We start from the raw sequence: 23704 nt of genomic DNA, 5'->3' as shown, positions 1-23704 counted from the left end.
TTCTCCCCTTAGAATCTTTCTTCCTCTTTGGAATGAACTGATCCTGCACCTTCTGTGTTATTCCCAGAAATACCTGTCATTGTTCCACTGTGATCACTGCTAGGGTCTCTTTCCAGACTAATTTGGCCAGCTCCTCCGTCATGGCTCCTTAGTCCCCTTTGCTCAACTGTAATACTGACACCTCCGATTTTCCTTCTGCCTCTCAAATTTTAATCTGCTTCTAGATTAAAACTTATATTATGGTCACTACCACCTAATGGCTCCTTTACCTTGAGTTCCCTTATTAAATCCGGTTCATTACACAACACTAAATCCAAAATTGCTTTCTCCCTGGTATGCTACAGTACAAGCTGCTCCAAGAATCCATCTCGGATGCACTACCCAAACTCCCATCCTTGGGATCCAGTACCAACCTGATTTTCCCAGTCTACCTGCATGTTGGAATCTCCCATAACCACCGTAGCATTACCTTTGCTACCTTGATTCAACTTGCACCCTATATCCAGGCATTCAAGAAGGAACTGCAGATGCTGGAAAATCGAAGGTACACAAAAAAGCTGGAGAAACTCAGCGGGTGCAGCAGCATCTATGGAGCCAAGGAAATAGGCAACGTTGCTTATTTCCTTCGCTCCATAGATGCTGCTGCACCCGCTGAGTTTCTCCAGCTTTTTTTTGTACCATATATCCAGGCTACTGTTTGGGGAGCCTGTAGATAAGTCCCTTTAGGGTCTTTTTACCCTTACAATTCCACAGTTCTATCCATACTGACTCTACATCTCCTGATTCTATGTCTCCCTCGCAAGGGACTGAATTTCATTCCTTACCAACAGAGCTATCCCACCCCCTCTTCCCACCTGTTTGTCTTTTCAATATGATGTATACCCCTCTATATTCAGTTCCCAGCTCTGATCCTCTTGCAACCATGTCTCTGTAATTCCCACAACATCATACTTGCCAATTTCTAACTGAGCCTCAATCTCATCCACTTTATTTCTTATACTTTGCTCATACATTAGTTTGGAGATACAGTGTTGAATAGGCCCTTTGGCCCAACGAGTCCATGCTGACCAATGATCACCCACACACTAGTTCTATGATACACTCCAGGGACAATTTACAGAAGCCAATTAACCTACAAACCTGCACGTCCTTAGAATTATTTTTTCTGATATGATGATATTTTGCATCAAATTGCATTTTACTGTTTTCAGACCCCTCAGGACACAATACACTCCTTCACCTTCATTTACCTTGTACACCAGCAGAATAAATATAACAATGGGACATGATGATATGTGCCAATATTCAGACCCTGTCCCACAATAGGCTAAAACTTGCCATCTGTGCTTGTTGGTAAATATAAATATAGTCTGAAGAAGGGTCCCAATCTGAAATATCACCCATCCCATTTCTCCAGAGATGCTGCCTGACAGATGCTGAGTTACGCTTGCTCTTTGCCTTAAATTTTATGTACAGGACGTTAGAGATATAGTGATGAAACAGGCCCTTTGGCCTACGGAGTGTGTGCTGACCAGTGGTCATCCCATACACTAGCACTATCCTACACACTGGTGACAATTTACAATTTTAATAAGGCCAATTAATCTACAAACCCGTACGACTTTGCAGTGTGGGAGGAAACCGGAGCACCCGGAGAAAATCAACGCAATAACAGGGAAAACGTCCAAATTCCATACAGGCAGCACCGAGTTAGGTTTGTACCTAGTGCTGGAAGGCAGCTACTCTACCACTGACCCACCATGCCACCCACAGTGCTATTCTGTTCTTTTTTCAGATTATCCAACGTTTGATTTGTTTGTTTGCTAACACTTTGATCTCAAGTTTGCCAGAAACTATAGAGCCTTGTGAATGGCAGCTTCAATAGTGTACCGTCTTCTCCTGACAACTGCCAATGTACATTATGTTGGGGTTCGATCCTGACTATGAGTGCTTGTCTATACGGAGTTTGTATATTCTCCTTGTGACCTGCGTGGGTTATATCTCGGGGAACTCCTGTTTCCTCTCACACTCCAAAGATATACAGGTTTGGCTTGGTATAATTGTAAATTGTCATTGTGTGTAGGATAGTTTTAGTGTACGGGGATCGCTGGTCAGCCCGGACTCGGTTTGCCGAAGGGCCTGTTTCAATGCTGTATCTCTGAACTAAACAAAACCAAAAAAATGCTGGAAACGCTTAGAGAGTGAGGGGAAGTGGCCTGCTTCCATGCTGTATGACTCTCTGACAGAAAGCTCACCGGCTAACTACTTATTTACGTCTGTTACTGTCCATACTTTAGGCAATTGTTGTTCAATTACCTAAAGAATTAAGATCAGTCAATCTAGTTAATGTCAATTTATGTTACTCTCAAGAGGCAGTAGATTTTAGAAAGGTTGGAGTATTTAAAGTGTGTAGGTTTGATTTATTGAAATACACTACAAAGTGATTCTGCTTCAAAGAATTTTGGGTCGAAACATCACCTATTCCTTTTCTCCAGAGATGCTGTCTGACCCGCAGAGTTACTCTGGCATTTTGTGTGCGTCGTCGGTTTCAACCAGCATCTGCAGTTCCTTCCTACACATGATTCTACTTAAAATATCTGTGCAAACTTTGAGATAACAAGGACATTATTTCAATTATTCAATTATACTTTATTATCACATGTACCAAGGTAAAATTAAAAGCTTTTTGTTGCGTGCTATCCAGTCAGCTGATAGATTATACATGAATACCATTGCTCTGTCCACAGTGTACAGAGTGAAGTCTGATTGAAGATAGTCCGAGGGATAGTCAGAAAATTAATCATAGAGTCATCGAGTGTTATAGCATGGAAACAGACCTTTTGGCCCAATGTACCCACACCGGCTAACATGTCCCATTTAAACTGGTCCCATTGGCCTGTGTTTGGTCCATTTCCTTCTAAACCTGTCCTATCCTTGTACCTGTCCAAATTATTCTTAAACCTTGTGATAGTATTTGCCTCAACAACCTCCTCCGGCAGCTCATTACATACACTCACCACCCTTTGTGTGAATAGTCGAATAATAAGTATTATTATTATTATTATATTAAATATGAATGTAAGCTCTATTTATACATTTAAGGCTGATAACCAGGTGCATTACTGAGAGAGCACAGCACTGTGTTAAGTGCTGAAGTAGCAAAAAGGAAAGGCCACGTGGAGTTGGTATTCGATGTAACATGTGATTTATTAAAAGCGGTGCGCATCTGATGATCAGCCAAAGCTGACCTGCCAAATATGACTTTGGTACGGTTTTTATTTTCTAAGATGGCAAGAGTACTATGAAACTTGACAATAAAACGAGGTCTTCATTTTGAAAACTTGACCAACAATAAAATGAGGTCTTGCACAGAATCTTGACAAATAGTAAAACTAGGTCTTGCACAGAATGGAACTCAGAAATAATTTGGTAACAAACAGAATGAGGCAATTATCCACAAGCCTAACTTTGTTTACAGTAGATCCAATTTTTTGTTACAATCATAATCATTCAAGTTCCTGAAACTTGGGTGTCGTCACTACTGTATTCCATGTCTCTACTTTTAGGCTTTGTCTGCGGTTCCCTCTCACCACATTAGCACAATCCACATCCATAATTACTAGTTGTTAGCCCTCACTATTCTTTGCCCTACAACAGTGCCATAATTGGAATGATATACTGTATAACTTCAAGGCACTGTCTGCCTTTTCAATGTGACAGCACCCATCTTGCTGACCAATATCCTTCCTTCAACCATCCTTCCCGAGAGCATCTCATGAGCCATCTCATTTTATGTGCATGGTCATGCTGTGCACAAATTGTTTTGCCTGCATTAGAGTGGCAAAAATCCATTGCAAATGTAATTGGACATCCTGAGGTTTGTAAATGTCCATTGTTCTACCTTCAAAGAGGGATGTGAATGTCTGTTGAGTCTATTCACTCAGAAGGGATGGAATAAATGGTATACAAATTTATCATGTGGCATAGTAGTAAAATGAATAGTGCAAACAATATTCGATCTTATAGACGTGCATAAAATCATAGAAGGGTCTCAACCCGAAACGTCATCCATTCCTTCTCACCAGAAGCCTGCCTGTCCCGCTGAGTTACTCCAGCATTTTGTGTCTACGTAGAAGGGCAGCAGGTTGAAACTAGGCGTAGTATAATATCATAAGAGGAATAGATCGGGTAGATGCACAGAGTCTCTTGTCCAGAGAAGGGGAATCGAGAACCAGAGGACAAATGTTTATGGTGAAGGGGGAAAGATTATATTGGAATCTGAGGTGTATTTTTTCACACAAAGGGTGATGGGTGTATGGAACTAGCTGCCAGAGGAGGTAATTGAGGTAGGGACTATCACTACATTTAAGAAGCAATTGGACAGTTACATGGATGGGGCAGTTCAGAGGGATATGGGTCAAACGCAGGCAAATGGGACTAGTGTAGATAGGACATGTTGATCGGTGTGTGCAAGTTGGGCTGATGGGCCAGTTTCAACACTGTATCTAAAATGACTGTGTCTCTAAAATGGGAGATGTGCAATACTTACACTCTGTTAGAATGGATATTAAATATGTTTTTAATACAAATAACATTATCAAAATAGAGATCGATACATTTCCAGACTTTAAGGGAATTAAGAAATATGCGGACAGTGTGTGAAACTGTGAAGAGCAGAAGATTTGTATGATCTTGTTGAATGACAGCAGTTTAGTCTTCATATCTGTTTCACCCTCAATATCTATTATGCACAATTATACATACCTGTGGATTAATTATTTTTGTCAATATCAGCTACTTTAACATAGATTGAAAATAGCAAGAATGCTGCAGAAATAAAACATTGCTATTGGTGTTAAAACATATTTTGCGGCCATTCTAACAATTGGGATAATAATTGTCAACCTTCCAGCATTATTTACACTGTTCCATTTTTCAATGATGCCACAGTGCAGTTTCATTCTCACAATTCCCTTCTGACTGTGCAAGTGTTAAGCATTGTCAACTCATGCTTTCACCAATCACCTTGAAAAATCCTGCATCTCATTTTCTTTAGTGTTCACTATTCCAGTCCAAATTGCAAAATGTTGGGTGCAACTTAAGACTCAATGAAAATGAGCTGGATGGGTGGTGGGTATATGGAATGAGCTGGCAGAGAAGGTAGTTAAGGCAGGTGTCGAGTTATGCTTGTAATAAGGCTCGTACAACGACGTAAACAAAGTATACCTTTAATCTGTACAATAACAGCAGCAACTGCAACAGCCTCGTGTAAGCCCAGGCCTCTCTCTCACTGCCCACACCCTGGGTTCCAGACACAACCGGTTACTGGAGCCTGGCTTCTGGCAGGGTCCTAGTGCCCCTCTGCTCAGCCTTACACTATTATTGCATAATACCACAGCAGGTACTATAAGAACATTTAAAAGACACTTGAACATGTACGGATGAGAGCGATATGGGCCAGGTGGGCAAATGGGACGAGCTCAGATGGGGCATCTTTGCCGGCATGAGCAAGTTGGGCTGAATGGACTGTTTCCATGCTGCAGGGGTGGGAAATCCCGTTTTTTTTTTTTTTTTTCCCGGGACTGGGGTTTTTATCCGGTTTTTTTTTTGGGGGGGGGGGGGGGGGGGGGGTAGGGGATTGGAGGAGGTGGGTAAGTGTCGGTCAGAGCCGGAAGTAGAGGGGTGGGACTGAGGATAAAGCGCGGTGATTGGAGGAGGGAGACGTCCGTGGGGCAAAGATCAGAGCGGAACTTGATTTGCATGCCTAGGTAAAGCGAAAAACTCTCGGCAGCCCTGCTTTACAGCCAGGTTTTCTTTAAAACTCTCAGCTTTTCTTTAAAACTCTCAGCCCTGCTTTTCAGCCTGCGCGGAGAAGCAGCGCTAGCTCCACGGCGCCCGACTGGTGTCCCGTCACTCCAGGCATGACTGTAGGTTAACCCAGCGAGACAGGCAGAGTTGAGCTGCATTTAGCGCTGCTTCTCCACGCTGGCTGTGGGCCTTACACGATTTTTTTCAGCGACTGCCGGCACCCGTCACTAATTACCGTCCATAGGGCCCACGGCTGCAGCCTCCAAAGCCTTGATTTGTGTGTGTGTGTGTGTGTGTGTGTGTGTGTGTGTGTGTGTGTGTGTGTGTGTGTGTGTGTGTGTGTGTGTGTGTGTGTGTGTGTGTGTGTGTGTGTGTGTGTGTGTGTGTGTGTGTGTGTGTGTGTGTGTGTGTGTGTGTGTGTGTGTGTGTGTGTGTGTGTGTGTGTGTGTGTGTGTGTGTGTGTGTGTGCATGGCCACCAAGAAATTTTGTCCCCCCTGTCCCCTGGTCCCCTCCATGTTTTGATAGCGATTTCCGTGCCTGCCATGCTGTATGACACTATGACTTTAAGTCTCTCAGTAATGCTCTTTGATAGCACAAGCCTGAATGGTTAGGTTTAAGTTTATTGTTGTCATTAGTACTGAGGTGCAGTGAACAGCTTTCTTAACCGAACAGTTCAGATATATCATACATGACTATAATCTAGTCAAGCTCGAGTACAATAGCGAGAGCAAAGGGGATGATGCTGAGTGCAGAATATAGTACAGCATTGTAGCGTATCAGTTCCATAGTTTATTTGCAAAAGGTTAGCAAAATAGACAAGAGTGCTGGATACAATTTTGGTGTACCTGAGAATATTGGGCTAATCTGCCTCAGCCCACTGTCCACTTCAACCCATTGTCTGCCTTAACCCCATTGTGTCCCTTTGCAGCCATGGCTGAACTGTTTTCCAGGCAAAGACTAGAGGGCATAACAAAGTTTAAAGGAGATGTGTATGGCAGGTTTTTTTTTTAACATAGAGGTTGAAGGGTGCCTGGAATGTGCCGACAGGAGTGGTGGTGGAGGCAGATGGATATGCTGGGAATAGAAGGATATGGATAACATTCAGACAGAGGAGATTAGTTTAACTTGGCATCTACACTTCACGATGCATCGGCAAGGCCACCAGCATAATCAAGGACTAGTTTCACCAGGGTCACTCCCTCTTCTCCCCTCTCTCATCAGGCAATAGGAACAGAAGTTTGAAAGTGCATATCTTCGGATTCACAGACTGTTTCTTCCCAGCTGCTATCAGGCAACTGAAATGTCCTCTCGCAGCTAGAGTGTGGTCCAGACCTCCCAACTACCTCATTGGAGACCTTTGAACTATCTTTCATTGGATTTTACCTTGCACTAAACATTATACCCTTTATCTTGTATCTGTACACTGTGGACAGCTTAATTGTAATCATGAATAGTCTTTTCATTGACAGGATAGTATGCAACAATTGTTTTTAACTGTACCTCGGTACACATGACAATAATAAACAAAACTGAACTAAAGCATCATTTTCGGCACAGATTGTCGACCGAAGAGACTGCTCCTTTGCTGCACTGTTCTATGTTCTATGATTTAAGTTTGTTGTCAGTCCAGTTGTAGATCTACTGATGTTATCGTCTCTTAGGCAAAATATTGGCAACCTCATGAAATTATGTTCCAAGCAAGAGCCAAAAATTAATGCAATTAGTGCTGGATCTAACAGGTCATTCTCTTGATAAATAATGCTTTGTTGTGTTGCCAAAGGATTGCTACATAATCTTGGCCGTTTCAGTGTAGCTTTAGACTGGTTGGGATTTCACATCATACACAAATTTCTACTTTCTATCCATGTTCTTCAGAGAACCTGCCTGACCTGCTGAGTTACTCCAGAACTTTTTGTCCCCCCATCTCCTTCCACTCCTCCTTTCTCACCCTGTCTTATTTCCCTCCACAGATGATGCCTGACCCACTGAGTTCCTCCAGCAGTGTGTTATTTTTCTCAGGATCCCAGTATCTGCAGTTTCCCATGTCTCCCATCATCCCTCTGTCACCATCCATCTTGTACTTGCTGCGATTTTATCACATGTGTTCCAAAACTGTTTGCAGCAAATTGAGTCCCGCTGGAATATCTTTGGACATGGAGAACAGACCAACTGGAATTTGTTAAGGATAGTGGGCAACGCGAGAAACTACAGGGGTGGGAGATTGCAACCTTCATGTGGCCCGCCCTGTTTCAACGAATGCAATCAACCTGGCGTGCACAATCAAATAAGATCAAATAGAACAAGATGTCCTACAACTTTAGGCTGTGCACGCCATACGCAAGAAGAAGAATAGAGACTACAGATGCTGGAATCTTGAACAAAATTTCAACTAGCTGCTGAAGGTATCCAGTGGATAAAGACAGATAAACATACAAACATAGAAAATAAGTGGAGGAGTAGGCCATTTGGCCCTTTGAGCCAGCACCTTATCCCTTGATTCCTTTAGCCCTTAGAGCTAAATCTAACTCTCTCTTGAATACATCCAATGAATTGACATCCACTGCTTTCTGTGGCAGAGAATTCCACAGATTCACAACTCTCTGGGTGAAAAGGTTTTCCTCGTCGCAGTCCTAAATGGCCTACCCTTTATTCTTAAACTGTGACCCCTGGTTCTGGACTCCCCCAACATTTTTCCTGCACTACCCTGTCCAATCCTCTAAGAATTTTATATGTTTCTCTAAGATCCCCTCTCATCCTTCTAAATTCCAGCAAATACAAGCCCAGTCGACCCATTCTTTCATCATATGTCAAGTCCTGCCATCCTGGGAATTAATCTGGTGAACCTATGCTGCACTCCCTCAAGAGCAAGAATGTCCTTCCTCAAATTAGGAGACCAAAATTGCACACAATACTCCAGGTGCAGTCTCATCAGGGCCCTGTACAACTGCAGTAGGACCTTCTTGCTCCTAAACTCAAATCCTCTCGCAATGATAACTTTAGCTCAGGTATACAGCATGGAAACAGGCCATTCGGCCCACCGAGTCCATGCCGACCAGTGATTTCCCTGTACACTACACACTAGGGACAATTTCCAATTTTACCAAAGCCAATTAGCCTACAAAAACCTGCATGCCTTTGGAGCATGGGAAGAAAACGGGGCACTTGGAGAAAACGCACATGGTCAAAGGGAGAATGTACAAACTCCCTACAGACAGCACCCGTTGTTGGGATCGAACCTGGGCCTCTGGCGCTGTAAGGCAGCTACTCTACCGCTGCACCACTGTGCCACCATTCTGGTCAAGCGAGGATGGATTGATGAGTCCAATGGGGGTGGGAGAAAGGTGAAGACACCAACCAAGACTGGTGGCAGACAAGACAAAAGGGGATGAATTATGAAATTCATGAAGCATATTTGACAAAATGTTTACCGAATAAATGACTTATGATGCCTTACAGGTCTCATCAGATGTTCATGTGTTAGAGCCTGAGCAGCCAATAAAAATGTTAGCCTGGAAGCTTAATTCATTTATCCCCTGCACCTTGCATCTAGTTATCGCTGCCAAAAGATTCCAACTGAACAATAATACAATATCATCAATAATGTGGTCAATGCAGTATTGCTGTTCTGCTGGTGATTTGACCGATAATCGAGATCTATGAAGTAATAACGTGTTTACGCTCTCGTTAGTTTAATGGGAAAATAAAATGAGATTATCCAGCTGCTGTAAGGTCTGTTTCATGGATTCATTAAAATCGCTTGATCCTGTGGCTGGAGAACATTATAACTGCTTCCCACAGTGGAGTGGTTTCTTTGCATTTTGCGATTTTAATGTTGCTCTGCTGGTCTATTGGCTTCAATTATTGTTTTTCTCAGTGAATGATCAAATTTAAGTCTGTGCACCTGTCGAGTGTGGGACCATTTGAAAGGTGTATTGTGCAAAGTGCAGGGGTGTCAGTTTAATCCCGAACAACACACGTTGGCACAGCGGGCGAGTTGCTGCCTTACAGCACCAGAGTCCCGGGTTTGATCCTGTCTACGGGTGCTGTCTGTATGGAGTTTGTACGTTCTCCCTGTGACTGCGTGCATTTTCTCCGGCTTTCACCCATATTCCAAATACGTAGGTTAATTGGCATCGATAAAATTGTAAATTGTTCCTAGTGTGTGGAATGGTGCTAGTGTATGTGGAATCACTGGTTGCCGCACATTTGGTGGGTCCAAGGGCCTGTTTCTGCACTGTAACTCTAAACTAAATGAAAATGAAGATACAAGTTAAGGGCCTGTCCCACCTACATAGAAACATAGAAAATAGGTGCAGGGGTAGGCCATTCGGCCCTTCGAGCCTGCACCGCCATTCAATATGATCATGGCTGATCATCCAACTCAGTATCCTGTACATGCCTTCTCTCCATACCCCCTGATCCCTTTAGCCACAGGGCCACATCTAACTCCCTCTTAAATATAGCCAATGAACGGGCCTCAACTACCTTCTGTGGCAGAGAATTCCAGAGATTCACCACTCTCTGTGTGAAAAACGTTTTTCTCATCTCGGTCCTAAAAGATTTCCCCCTTATCCTTAAACTGTGACCCCTTGTTCTGGACTTCCCCAACTTCGGGAACAATCTTCCTGCATCTAGACTGTCCAACCCCTTAAGAATTTTGTAAGTTATGGAGAGTGTGGGAGGAAACCGGAGCACCCGGAGAAAATCCACGCGGCCACAGGGAGAACGTTCAAACTCCGCACAGACAGCACCCGTAATCAGAACCCGAGTTTCTGGTGCTGTAAAGCAGCAACTCTGCCTCTGTGTCACTGTGCCGCCATTCTCGAGGAAACCCCTCCAGACTTTTGGCCTTCATATTTGGTTCTGTATACTCAACACCAGTCAGTAGGTGGCAGTCTAACACTGTTGACCACTTACAACCACGGCATGCCATTCGAGTTGTTGAGGCCTCCCTACAGCAGCCCATCCTGGGCCGCCCGGTGTTGTGTGCTTTGGGCAAGTACAATAAGATGAGTACACTGAGAACAGCTTTGCCTTTACCCTGGGCATCACTCCAGGAGCACTGGTCTACGTGCATATGCACTTACTTTATGTGAGTTTCAACAAACAAAAGCTGGTGCAGCTTTCATAAGAGTTCTGCACTAACTTACTGAGACATGACTCGCAGGAAGAGGTATGGGGGAAACAACAAAACATAATCATTTTTGGTGGTCTGAGCAATTTCTTGCCTGTCCCTAACTGGACATTTGTTTTTGAGTGTGATTGTATATAGTGTGATGTGACTGGATAGCATGCAAATAAAGATGTGTAGGTACGAACTGCAGAATCTGGTTTGTACTGAAGATAGACACAAAGTGCAGGAGTAACTCAGCGGATCAGGCAGCATCTCTGGAGAACAGGGTTTCGGATCAGAACCCTTCCTCACTCCAGCATTTTTTGTCTATCTTTAGTAAGCAAATAAAGGTTTTCATTGCATCTCGGCATGTGGCAATAATTGACTGATTGAAAGATACAATCAATCGATAACAGGACATACACCTCACCAAGATCATGCCAATGATCCATCACCCATTCACTCTAATTCGATGTGATCCCACTTTCCCATCCACTCCCTACACTAGGGGCAATTGTAGCAGCGCGGAGCAGCAGTGGAGGATATCAAAACGTCACGCGGACAGCACGACCCCTGCATTCCAACCCAGTGTCACCACCAGGTCAACGGGCCTTTATGGCCAACTTAAGGCTCTAACATTTTTATAACAATTCAGACTTGAGGGGTACAAGATGGCGCCTAAAATGTGGGGACTCTTGGGTACCGACGAGGTGCGGCCGACTATCTTGCTATCTTTTATTTAGTATCATTGTGCTCATTGTATAGTAGGATTGTCACTGAACTATATGCAAAAAAAACTGTACTTAGCTACACGTGACAATGAAGTACCATTGTCTAGGGAATGCTAGACTGACTGCACCAGAGGAGAGAAAATATGTGGAGACAGATCCAAGTGGGAGATTTACCACAGTGTACTGATCAGTCCAGTGAAAACCCAGAATGAAGCTGATGCAGCCCAAATGGACTTGTTGAGGTCGAGCATTTATCAAATTATATTGGTTTGGTTTATTGGTGGTACATGTATCAAGATCAAATTGAAACTTTGGTTTGTGAGCTATTCACGTTAATCTTACCAAACGGTGAGATTACATTAATCAACTGGCACGGTGGCACAGCAGTTGGATTGCCATCTCACAGCGCCAGGGTCCCCGGTTCGATCCTGACTATGGGTGCTGTTTGTATGGAATCTGTACGTTCTTCCCATGACAGACTGGGCTTTCCTTGGGTTCTCTGGTTTCCTCCCACAATCCAGGGCCGTTTGTGTTTGTAGGTTAGTTGGCTTCCCTGAAGATTGTAAATTGACCCTAGTGGAGAGGACAGTGTGATTGCTGGCCGGCGTAGCCTAATGCCCCTGTCATATAACCATATAACAATTACAGCACGGAAACAGGCCATCTCGACCCTTCTAGTCCCGTGCCGAACACATAATCTCCCCTAGTCCCATATACCTGCGCTCAGACCATAACCCTCCATTCCCTTCCCATCCATATAACTATAGAAAATGATAAAAACGAACCTGCCTCCACCACCTTCACTGGAAGCTCATTCCACACAGCTACCACTCTCTGAGTAAAGAAGTTCCCCCTCATGTTACCCCTAAACTTCAGTCCCTTAATTCTCATGTCATGTCCCCTTGTTTGAATCTTCCCTACTCTCAGTGGGAAAAGCTTTTCCACGTCAACTCTGTATATCCCTCTCATCATTTTAAAAACCTCTATCAAGTCCCCCCTTAACCTTCTGCGCTCCAAAGAATAAAGCCCTAACTTGTTCAACCTTTCCCTGTAACTTAGTTGCTGAAACCCAGGCAACATTCTAGTAAATCTAAGTGTCCCACTTAGAAAACCTGAACGGAAACCTCTGGAGACTTTGCGCCCTACCCAAGGTTTCCGTGTGGTTCCCAGAGGTTGCAGGTGGTTGCCGGAGGTTGCAGGTAGTGGAAGGAGGTAGGGAGACTGACATAAACCTTCGGGAACTACCAGAGGTTTCCGTTCAGGTTTCCTAAGTGGGACAGGGGCATTAAGACGGGGCAAAAGGCCTTTACCCCCACTGTATCTCTAAACTAAATTAAACTAAACTAAGCATTGGATTTAAGTCAATAAAATAATGCTTTAATTAAACTCGACAACAATGTACACCATAACAAACACTGACTCATAAAATAATGTGTGACTTCAGACACTACACAGAAAAGCTAAAGTTACTCCATTTTATGCATTTGGCAATTAATTCCAAAGGGTTGCACTTCAAGTGGAACAGATGGCCAAGTCTCACTCAGAGTCTGAGGATGATTTGGGCTCGATTGAGATGAAGGCAGACATGTACATAGTGTTCCAGATTTAGCTTGGCACGGCTTCTTGGTATATATAACCCTGAATCACACTTAATTTTCCAACTCTCTGTATGTCTTTTGTGGCATGTTGGCCTGCATGTGTATAAACTCAAAGACTGAGTTCCAAGTCATCTTTGACCCCTTCATTAAAGGTTTTCGACAAAGTATCTGGAAGACAAAGTCCTGTCCATGAAGCTGACTGCTAACATTGAAGGTCCTCAAAAACATAAATACATTTTCATCCCTCATTGAAGGAGTACACACAAGGAACTGCAGATGCCCGTTTACACAAAAGAACACAAAGTGCTGGAGTAATGCAATAGTTCAGGCAGCATCTCTAAAGAACATGAATAGGTGATATTTCGGGTTGGGAAACATCATCTATCATAACTTTATAAGTTCTTAAGTCATAGGAGTAGAATTAGGCCATTTCGCCCATCGAGTCTACAACGCCATTCAATCATGGCTGATCTATCTTTTCCTGTCAACTCCATTCTCCTGCCATCTCCCTTTAACCTTTGAAACCTTTACTCATCGAGAACCTGTCTATCTCCGCTTTAAAAATAAACTATGTCTTGGCTTCCACAGCCGTCTGTGACAATAAATTCCACCGATTCACCATCCTCTAGCTAAAGAAATTCCTCCTCATCTCATTGCTAAAAGTATGTCCTTTTATCCATGTTCTCTAGAGATGCTGCCGGACCTGCTGAGTTACTCCAGCATTTTGGAGAACCCACTTGATCTTGAACTGAAGTAGTCCCCATGTTCACTTCCCTCTGCCCTATCATCGCAACATCTTGACCAATATCAGATGTGCACATCCACACTGAGACACTCTCTCCCAATGCTGCCCAGACCATCACGTAAACCCACCTCCCTTCCATTGACTCGACAAGGCCACCAGTGCTTCGGCAAGGCCACCAACATAATCAAGGATGAGTCTCACCCCTCTTCTCCAACAGGCAAGAGGTACAGAAGTTTGAAAACACACACCTCCAGATTCAACTGAACCATCCTATCGCCAAATAGAGAGCAGTCCTGACCATTCTACCTCATTGGAGACCTTTAAACCATCTTTAATGGGACTACACTGGACTTTATATTGCACTAAACATTATTCCCTTTATCCTGTATCTGTACACTGTGGACAGTTTGATTGTAAATATAAGTGTAGTCTTTCCGTTAACGGACAGTATGCAAACACAAAAGCTTATCACTCCACCTCGGTACACGAGTGACAATAATAAACTAAACTAAACCACAATCCGAGAAAGTCCATGGTTCCAATGTTCTGCAAGAATGAATCTGTTGTTGTGTGTATTTTGTTCTTGTTGTTTGATCTGAACAGTTTCCAAGGATGGACCAGCATGGTAGCAAATATTTAAGCCAGAAAGAACTGTGTGAGCAATCCCATTATTTTCAGCACTACTTTGCTGGACAGTGAAGTTGCCCAGCCGATCTCCAACAGTGAGAAACATGGACCCTGTCCAATGTTGGCAAATGCAATTTGCAAATTAAAAATGTTCATTCACTGCTGTGTTGGTCTTTGCAGATGTTTTCCAGATAGAATTGGCATTCCACGGGGAAACCTTCTGCCCAAATCAACTTGCCTTGGTGATTCAGTTTTGGCTTTGCTGGTTAAGCCAATAAAGTTCCAGCAAAGAAGGGTCTCGACCCGAAACGTCACCCATTCCTTCTCTCCAGAGATACAACCTGTCCCGCTGAGTTACTCCAGCTTTTTGTGTCTATTTTCGGCAATTAATGTTTCTCTGCTCAGCAATAACTTTTGAGAATCAAGAAATTCTGGGCGGCACAGTGGCGCAACAGTAGAGGTGCTGCCTTATAGCACCAAAGACCCGGGATCTGTAAGGCAGCAACTATACAGCTGCACCACCACAGAAATAGGGAACTTCAGAGGCTGCTCTACACAAAAGCACCAACGTGCTGGAGTAACTCAGCGGACCATGCAGCACCTCTGGAGAACACGGATAGGTGACGTTTCGGGTCAGGACCCTTCTTCAGACTGTTTGTGGAGGGGAGCAAGCTGAGAGAGAGGAAAGGCTGGAAAAGAGCAAGAGCATAGGCTAACCAGTCAGCGAAAATACACGAACACCAGCAAGGAGGGGTTTCATAGCAGATGGTTGGACAAAGGCCAGAGATTAAAACCAGACGTGTGAGGCAGAAGGGTTGAAGAGTTACAAATTGTGGAGTCAGTGGAAGGAATGTGGGAGGAGGTGGGGGGGGAGAAATGGGTGTGAGTCCAGGTAGGGCATGGGCGATGGAGGAGGGCAAGAAAGGGGGGTGGGGTTGAGGGGGAAAAAGGGGGGAGGGAAGGGGATCTGTTAGAGATACAGCCAAGTCAAGTCAAGTTTATTCGTCACATACACATACGAGATGTGCAGTGAAATGAAAAGTGGCAATGCTCGCAGACTGTGCAAAAAACAAATAAACAAACTACAAACAGAATGGAACAGAATCACATATTATTTTACATATTACATATTGTGGGAGGAAGGAAAAAGGAAAAAAAACAGCAATTTAAAAAAAAGCAGTAGAATAGTTAAGAAATTTGATTGTATGTATTTTTTAGGTTGTGTATCATGTACAATGCTTATGTTATATTCTTTGACACAAATCCTTCCTCATTTCTCTTTCGTAGGTCTTTGTGTATAAAGGAAGGTGAACATGGGGAGATCCGACCCGCTCACAACAACCACTGGCTTGGTGGATCACCATCTGACTGTACCCTTCTGCGGGAGGAAGAGACGGCTGGTGGTCTGGACCCCTTGTCTTTGCGACTGTTGATGCAGGACTGCACAGCAGTGAGGACCATGCTTCTCAAGCTGAAGAGGATTCTGCAGGAGGTAATCAATTAATTCTTTCCGCAGGTTTCAGAGGCAGGTTGGTCAGACATGGACAAAATCGGAGAGTGGGAGATAGTCCCTGATGATCATGGAGCAATTCTTCTCACATTTTCACATTTCCTTACGACATTAAATGGGTCAAGAGGCAAGAGTGTTGACTTGTCATCTGCACTGGATACAATAAAGGTTTTCTTGCTTCAGCTTTCTAGTTGCAGTAGATGCAACAACAACAGCAATAAATATATCAATTATTTATCAATTATTCTCGAGTAAACTAGACCAGGATAGTGTAAAACCAACGCACATAAAGCAACCTTGGAAGTGTTCATCGCTGAGGAAGGTTTGTGGTCAGTGTTGTGCAAGGTGCTTCAAGAACTTGTGTAGGAAGGACCTGCAAATGTTGGTTTATGCCAAAGATAGACACAAAATGCTGGAGTAGCTCAGTGGGTGATGCAGCATCGCTAGAGAAACGGAATAGGTGATGCTTCAGATCGGAATCTGACGAAGGCTTATGACCTGAAACGTAACCTATTCCGTTTCTCAAGAGATGCTGCCTGACCCACTGTGGTACTCCAACATTTTGTGTCTATCTTTTAGTTCAAGAACCTGATAGTTGATGGGAAGAAGCTGTTCTGGAACCTGGAGATCAGGCTTCCCAAGCACCTGGACCTTCTTCCCAAAGGCATGGCCAGGGTGGTGTGGATCTTTTATGATATTAACTGCTTGAGGCAGCACTTCCTAGATATTCCCAATCAAGAGGTCAATACCCATGATGGACTGGGCAATGTTGAATTTAGTTTATTGTCACGTGTACCGAAAACATTTCTTCTGGGCTAACCAGTCAGCGAAAAGGATATACATTATAACAATTGAACCAGTACACAGTGTGGAGATACATTATAAAGGGAATCATGTTTAGTGCAAGATAAAGTCCAATTAAAGATAGTCCGAGAGTCTGCAATGATGTAGATGGTAGCACAGGACTGATTTCTCGTTGTTGACCGGATGGTTCAGTTGCCTGATAACAGCTGGGAAGAAACTGTCCCTGAATCTGGAGGGGTCCATTTTTAGACTTCTGTACCTTTTCCCTGATGGGAGTGGGGCAAAGTGTTTGTTTGGCATGTACAGGTTGGGGCAGAGGGCCTGTTTCTGTGCTGTTTTACTATTACCGTTCTGTTAGTAAAAGCAGAGTAATAGAGTGAGTTAGCTGATTCAATTCCTTACATCCTGGGGTGGCCAGTAAAAGCATTATTTCACTGTCGATTACCATTGCAATTTCTTGTCCCATTACTGAAGTCATTGTTCAATATGACAAGGCCACTGTTCATTTTTTGGTGTTTAAAGAGGTTTTTGGTTTTTTAAGAGAAATATCTTTTTATGATCCATATTTAGTTCTGCTTCACATATTAGTTTCCACAGTTGTTGAGTATTTCAAACTCTTCATAGAGTCATAGACTGATACAATGTAGAAACAGGCCCTTCGGCCCAACTTGTCCACACCGGCCAACATGTCCCAGCTACACTCATTCCACCTGCCGGTTTGGTCCATATCCCTCCAAACCTGTCCCATCCATATACCAGTCTAACTGTTTCTTAAACATTGGGATAGTTCCTGCCTCAACTACCTCCTCTGCCAGCTTGTACCTTACACCCACCACCCTTTGTGTGAAAAAGTTACCCCTCAGATTCCTGATAAATATTTTCCCCTTCACCATAACCATCTGTCCTCTGGTCATTGATTTTATACACGTCTATAAGATCACCCCCACATCCTCCTGCCCTCAAAGGAATAGAGTCCCAGCTTACTCAATCTCTCCCTATAGTTCAGACCCTCTAGTCCTGGCAACATCCTCCTTTGTTTAGTTTAGATGTACAAAGTGGAAACAGGCCCTTTTTGCCCACTGAAACCATGCCGACCATCGATCACCCAAACGCTAGTTCTATGTTATTTCATTTTCACATCCTCCACATTAGGGGCAATTTACAGATGCCAATTAATCTACAAACCTATACGTCTTTGGGATATCAGAAGAAGCCGGAACACCCGGAGCAAACTAACGCGGTCACAGGGAGAACGTGCAACTCCTCACAGACAGTACCTGTAGACACCACCTGTAGTTAGGACCTGTACCCGGGTCTCTGGTGCCGTGAGGCAGCAGCTGTACCGCTGTTCCACACAATTACTTCACATCTTCTGCAGTGATCTTGCTTAGAGAGCAGAGCAAGCTCTCTTCTGTGACATTGATATTGTCTACCATGAGGTTTGTTTTGATGAGCCAGTTGTTCCCCTGGGACACATGCCATAAAAGACTGAAGGGGACAATCAGTTCTTCACTCTGTCATTGAATCCAAAATAAATATTTATGGGCGGGCAATGGTTTCATGGAGATTTTCTGACTTTACGAAGTTCCTGCTTGCCAACATGGCAGCTTCCAGATGGAACTTGTTGAGTTCTCTCAGTCTGTCTGCAGCCTCCCTCAAAGAGACTAATGCTCCCTTGCATTCTTTGGCTCATGTAGCTAGCAGCCATCAACTATCATTCTGCTTAGGCCCCCTTTGGTCATGGCAGGCCACTGGTGTCTCCAGGGTGCTATTCCCTATATGGAGGACGCCGGTGCGTGACTTTATTTAACGTAGGGGGACTGGTGCACAGACAACCACCCAACTGTCCTTGACAGATCTGGGTCAGGATCCAGTGACATGGAGTCCAAGATGACCGGAGAGCCTTTTCTGCTGCAGCCTTCTTCCGCTTTCCCAGCCATTGTGATGCTCCACTAAGGTCAGCCACCATCCTCCGCCTGTTCCACCGTAGAGGTCTTGGTTGGATTGCTCTTTGTCAGAGACCTCCCCCTCGACCTTACAACCATGGGTAGCCCTACCAGGAGCATAGCTCCAGACAGCATCGCTCTCAGGATCTCAGGTTATCACAAGCTTCTCTACCACGACAAGATGACAATCCACGGAGATGTTAGCATGCTATAAAATAGTCCTACAGATACTTCTTCATTGTTTAAGGGTGTAAAAGGAATCAGAGTGTGTCCACTGCAGATATTATCCTAATTGCTAATTGCTAATTTTCATCTTTTCTCTAGAGGAAATTGTTGCTTAATCATTACATTTTCTTAATTTGTGTTTGATTCTAATAATCTAATAATCTAAAATTTTGGGGGTAGTTCTACAGCTTAGGCAGAGAAGAAGGGGAAACAATTACCTCTGTTCTCCTGGGTTTTTTTTGGAGTAGAACAGGATTGCACTGCAGACTGACACAAAATGCTGGAGTAACTCAGCGGGTCAGGCGACATCTCTGAAGAAAAGGAATAGATGACGTTTCTGGTCAAGATCTTTCTTCAGACTGAGAGTCAGGGGAGAAACAAACGAGACATATAAAGAGGTACCAAGAACAGATGCATGAAAAGTATGCAAGTTGACAAATCAAAAACGTGGTTGAAGGACCAGAGAGCAAGAGGAATCACAGAGGGGTTGCAGTGAGAGAAGGTGTTGTTTCTTTGACCCAGAAAGAGCCTTGGTCATGACTTGAGTGGGAAGTATTGATGACATTTTTCAGGCCCAGTGTTGTGCTCCAATTATCCTGATGGGCTGTTCTTTCATTGTAGTGATCAATGAAAATAGATTCTGTGGTGGGGGGGGGATCTGGGAACCTGGAATACTGATGGCTAAGATTATAGGGGCAGCATAGTGGTAGAGCTGCTGCCTTACAGCACTTGACATCCGGCTCGATCCAGACTATAGATGATGTCTGTACAGTTTGTACTTTCTCCCTGTGACCACATGGATTTTCTCCGGGTGCTCCAGTTTCCTCCTGCATTCCAAAGATACACATGTGTGTAGGTTAATTGGCTTTGGTAAAATTCTAAATTTTCCCTCGGGTGCAGGATAGTGCTAGTGTACGGAGAGACCGCAGGTTGGCGTGGACTCGGTGGGCTGAAGGGACAGTTTCCGCGCTGTATCTCTAAAATCTAAAGTGCAGGTCTCCCTATCATGCAAGAATAATTTATATCAATGAACTGAGTCATTTGAGTATTTACTATTCACACAATTTGATGAATGGTACATGGATTCCAAGAATTAAATTGCTCAGCGAGGGATTTTGTGATCTACAGTTCCAGTTTCTGTAATTTATAAGTTTATGTCGTGCTTTGATGGAAATGTTTATGACTCTAAGTGTTGGTGATGACTTTGCTAGAATGGTGTCAGCCTAACAATGTTTAGTTCTTCGCTTGAAGTTGTATATTGAATTACTGGCGGCACTGCAGTGCAGCTGGTACAGCCACTGCCTCACAGCTCCCGAAACCCAGGTTCGATCAAGACTTTAAGTGCTGCCTGTGTGGAGTTTGCGCATTCTATCTGACACTGCAGGGTTTCCTACGGGTGCTCCAGTTTCCTCCCACATCTTAAAGACGTATAAGTTTTTGTGGGTTAATCAACCCCGGTAAAATTGTTCCTCGTGTGTTGGCAGTGGATGAGAAAACGGAATAACATAGGGACAGTGTGAATGGGTGATCAATGGTTGGCTGGGACTCTCTGGGCGAAAGGGCCTGTTTCTATGCTGTATTTCTAAACTAAACTGAATTAATGGCACAATTTTAAGTATGTTACATGGAATCTTTGGATTCATTTGCTCGGAGAGGGATTGTGTGATCAACAGTTCAAGTCCCTGGAATTTAGAAGTTTAAATAGTAATTAGATTGGGGTTGTGATGATACTAAGGGTTGGTGATATTTTATTAATAGTATCCTTAGTATTATATCCCTGAATATCCAGATGCTTTCTTATCCTTTCAGCAAGCGGCTCTATCATAAGTGCAAATAGCAGGGGTGATAAAAACACAGCCCTGCCTAATGCCCCTCGATAATTGAAATTTTGAGGATAATATATTATTAGTTAGTATTCTTGCCATTGGTTTATCATATAGTAATTTAACCCATCTGATAAAATTCTCTCCCATATTACATTTTTGGAGTACTTTGTATAAATACTGCCATTCTACCTGATGAAATGCTTTCTCTGCATCCAGAGATATAACTGACAAGTCTTCCTTTTCCGTACTGTATGAATACATTATATTAAAAAGGCGTCTCAAATTGTTAGATGATTGTCTTTTAGGTATAAACCCCGTTTGGACCGGATTTATCAATTTATTAATGTATTTACTCAATCTTCTTGCTAAAGTTCTTGCTAAAATTTTCTGATCTGTATTTAGAAGTGATATGGCTCTATATGAGCCCGGTTCTTCTAAGTCCTTATCTTTTTTAGGTATTAACATAATTGTGGATTCGGCTAATGTTTCTGGTAATTTATTTTCAGTAAAGGCATATTTATATAACTTAAATAACCGTGGTATCATTAACTCCTGGAAACCTTTATAGAATTCATTATTAAAACCATCTGGACCTGGAGTTTTCCCATTTTTCAGCTCTTTTATTGTTTCACTTATTTCTTCCCTTGTGATCTGTGCTCCTAATTCTTCTTGTTCCAAAATATCCAATTTTGGCAGATTACAATTATTTAAAAAATCTACAATTATATTGTCTTCTATTTTAGTTTTAGACGTATACAAGTTTTGATAAAATTGGGCAAACCTTTTATTGATATCCTGGGGTAACGTTAATAGTTCCCCATTCTCTGATTTGATTTTAGGAATCGTCTTTTCCTTTTCCTGTTTCTTCAATTATCTAGCCAGAAGTTTATGTGGTTTATCACCAAATTCAAACTGTGCCTGTTTTGTGATCTGAAATAATCTTATTACTCTTGCCGATAATATTCGATTAAGTTTAAATTTCAATAACGTGATCTTATTATGTTTATCTATAGTTGGGTCTTTTGCGTTATCTAATTCTAATATTTTAATTTCCTTTTCTAAAGTCTCTTGTTCTATGGAGTTCTTTTTATTTTGGTAACTTTGATATGAGATTATAACTCCACGTATAAATGCCTTAAAAGTTTCCCATAATAAGGATGGTGAAATGCCTGGTGTCTCATTTGTATCAAAACAGAATTTCATTTGTTGTTTTAAATACTCATAACCTTGTGGATTATTAATTAACCGTGTATTAAAACGCCAAAACGATTTTCTACCTGGCGTTCCCTCTAGTTTTAAAGTAAAGGTCAATGGTGAGTGATCAGAAATAATACTATTGTGGTATTTAGGGTTAATCGTATAAGGAATTAATTTTGTGTCCACTAAAAAATAACCAATTCTCGAATAAGTTTTATGTATCGCTGAGTAAAATGAGTATTCCCTTCCCGTAGGGTTGACTATTCTCCATACCTCTGTTATATTAGTGTTTTTTATATATATGTTTTAAAATTCACTAGTTTTAGATTGAACCTTACTCTTCCTTACTTTTATTGATTTATCTAAATATGTATCTATAACACAATTAAAATCCCCCCCTAATATTACATTTTGGTAATTATACTCATCTATTATATCTGTAATTTTCTTTAAAAATTGGGGGTTATCAAAATTTGGTGGATAAATATTTATCAGTCAGTGGTGTAGAATAAATTTCTGCTGCCACTGTAGTGTACCTTCCTTCCTTATCAGATATAGTGTTCTTTGATATAAATGGTATACCTTTCTGAATAATAATAGCCGTACCTCTAGCTTTAGAAGTAAATGACGAATAATAAGTTTGGCCTATCCAATTTGCTTTTAGTCTCATCTGTGTTTGTAATTTCACATGCGTTTCTTGTAAAAACGCAATATCCACCTTTAAAGATTTTAATTGAGCCATAATCTTACCCTTTTTAATTGGATCGTTCGCACCCCTAATGTTCCAACTACAAAATGTGATTCCTCCATTCATTTTTCCCCTAATATCTTGCATTCTTAATTAGTTTTGCTAGTTTTAATTCATGTGGTGCGGTTAAATACCTTGAGGTTTTGGGTGTGCGGTAACTGTCCCCTATTAACGTTATTTTACATCTCCTCCGTCTATTGAACCTCCATAGGAAGAAAAAAGAAGTGCGTTGAAAAATAGATAGAAAAAACAGAATACTATTATTAAGTAAACCATATAACAGTGAATTATAATTTTTAAAAAAGAGTGATTTTAAGGTATCAAAAATGGGATACTTTAAATTCTCGTTGCCACCTAAGGTGGCCTGAATATTATTGACTTACGCCGTTGGAATTGTACATTGACCTCAGCCCCCAAATTAAGCTGTCCTAGACAATATCATGCCATTTCCCCTTAATATAACCAAAAATCTTAACCTACAGAGAGAAAAAAAAATGTAACCAGTCAAGCCAAAAAAAAAAACAACCAAAATTTAATCATAAAAAATTATCACCATCATTACTTTTCCACATAATCTCTTAAATAGTCAAACTTTAAACCTTCTATAATTCTTATTCCTTACTTACAATCATGAAATCATAAGACATAAGGACAGGCCTTGTCCTTATACTCAGAGATGCACCTAATTACCAGCCTGTTCCAAGGGTTATAGTATTATAATCTTCTTATACCTATTTTCATTAGTTATTGAGTATTAGAATACATCCAGGATATATTTCCTTACATTTCATCTATTGGAATTATTTAACTGTTAGTAATTTAATA

General features: G+C 42.3%; 1 protein-coding gene across 2 annotated transcripts in view; it reads left to right on the top strand.

Moving 5' to 3' along the window:
* ccser1 (coiled-coil serine-rich protein 1) overlaps positions 1–23704 on the top strand; it is a 1187217-nt gene that overhangs the window by 527328 nt on the left and 636185 nt on the right. For both annotated transcript variants that reach the window (XM_055641555.1, XM_055641564.1), the window contains exon 6: positions 15911–16115. In XM_055641555.1, coding sequence (XP_055497530.1) covers positions 15911–16115 — 205 coding nt within the window. The remainder of the gene's footprint in view (positions 1–15910; positions 16116–23704) is intronic.

The sequence above is a fragment of the Leucoraja erinacea genome, chromosome 1 (assembly GCF_028641065.1).
Source record: "Leucoraja erinacea ecotype New England chromosome 1, Leri_hhj_1, whole genome shotgun sequence".
NCBI lineage: Eukaryota > Metazoa > Chordata > Chondrichthyes > Rajiformes > Rajidae > Leucoraja > Leucoraja erinaceus.
Note: the sequence above shows the minus strand (reverse complement) of the source record. Positions and strands in the feature narration are given on the sequence as shown.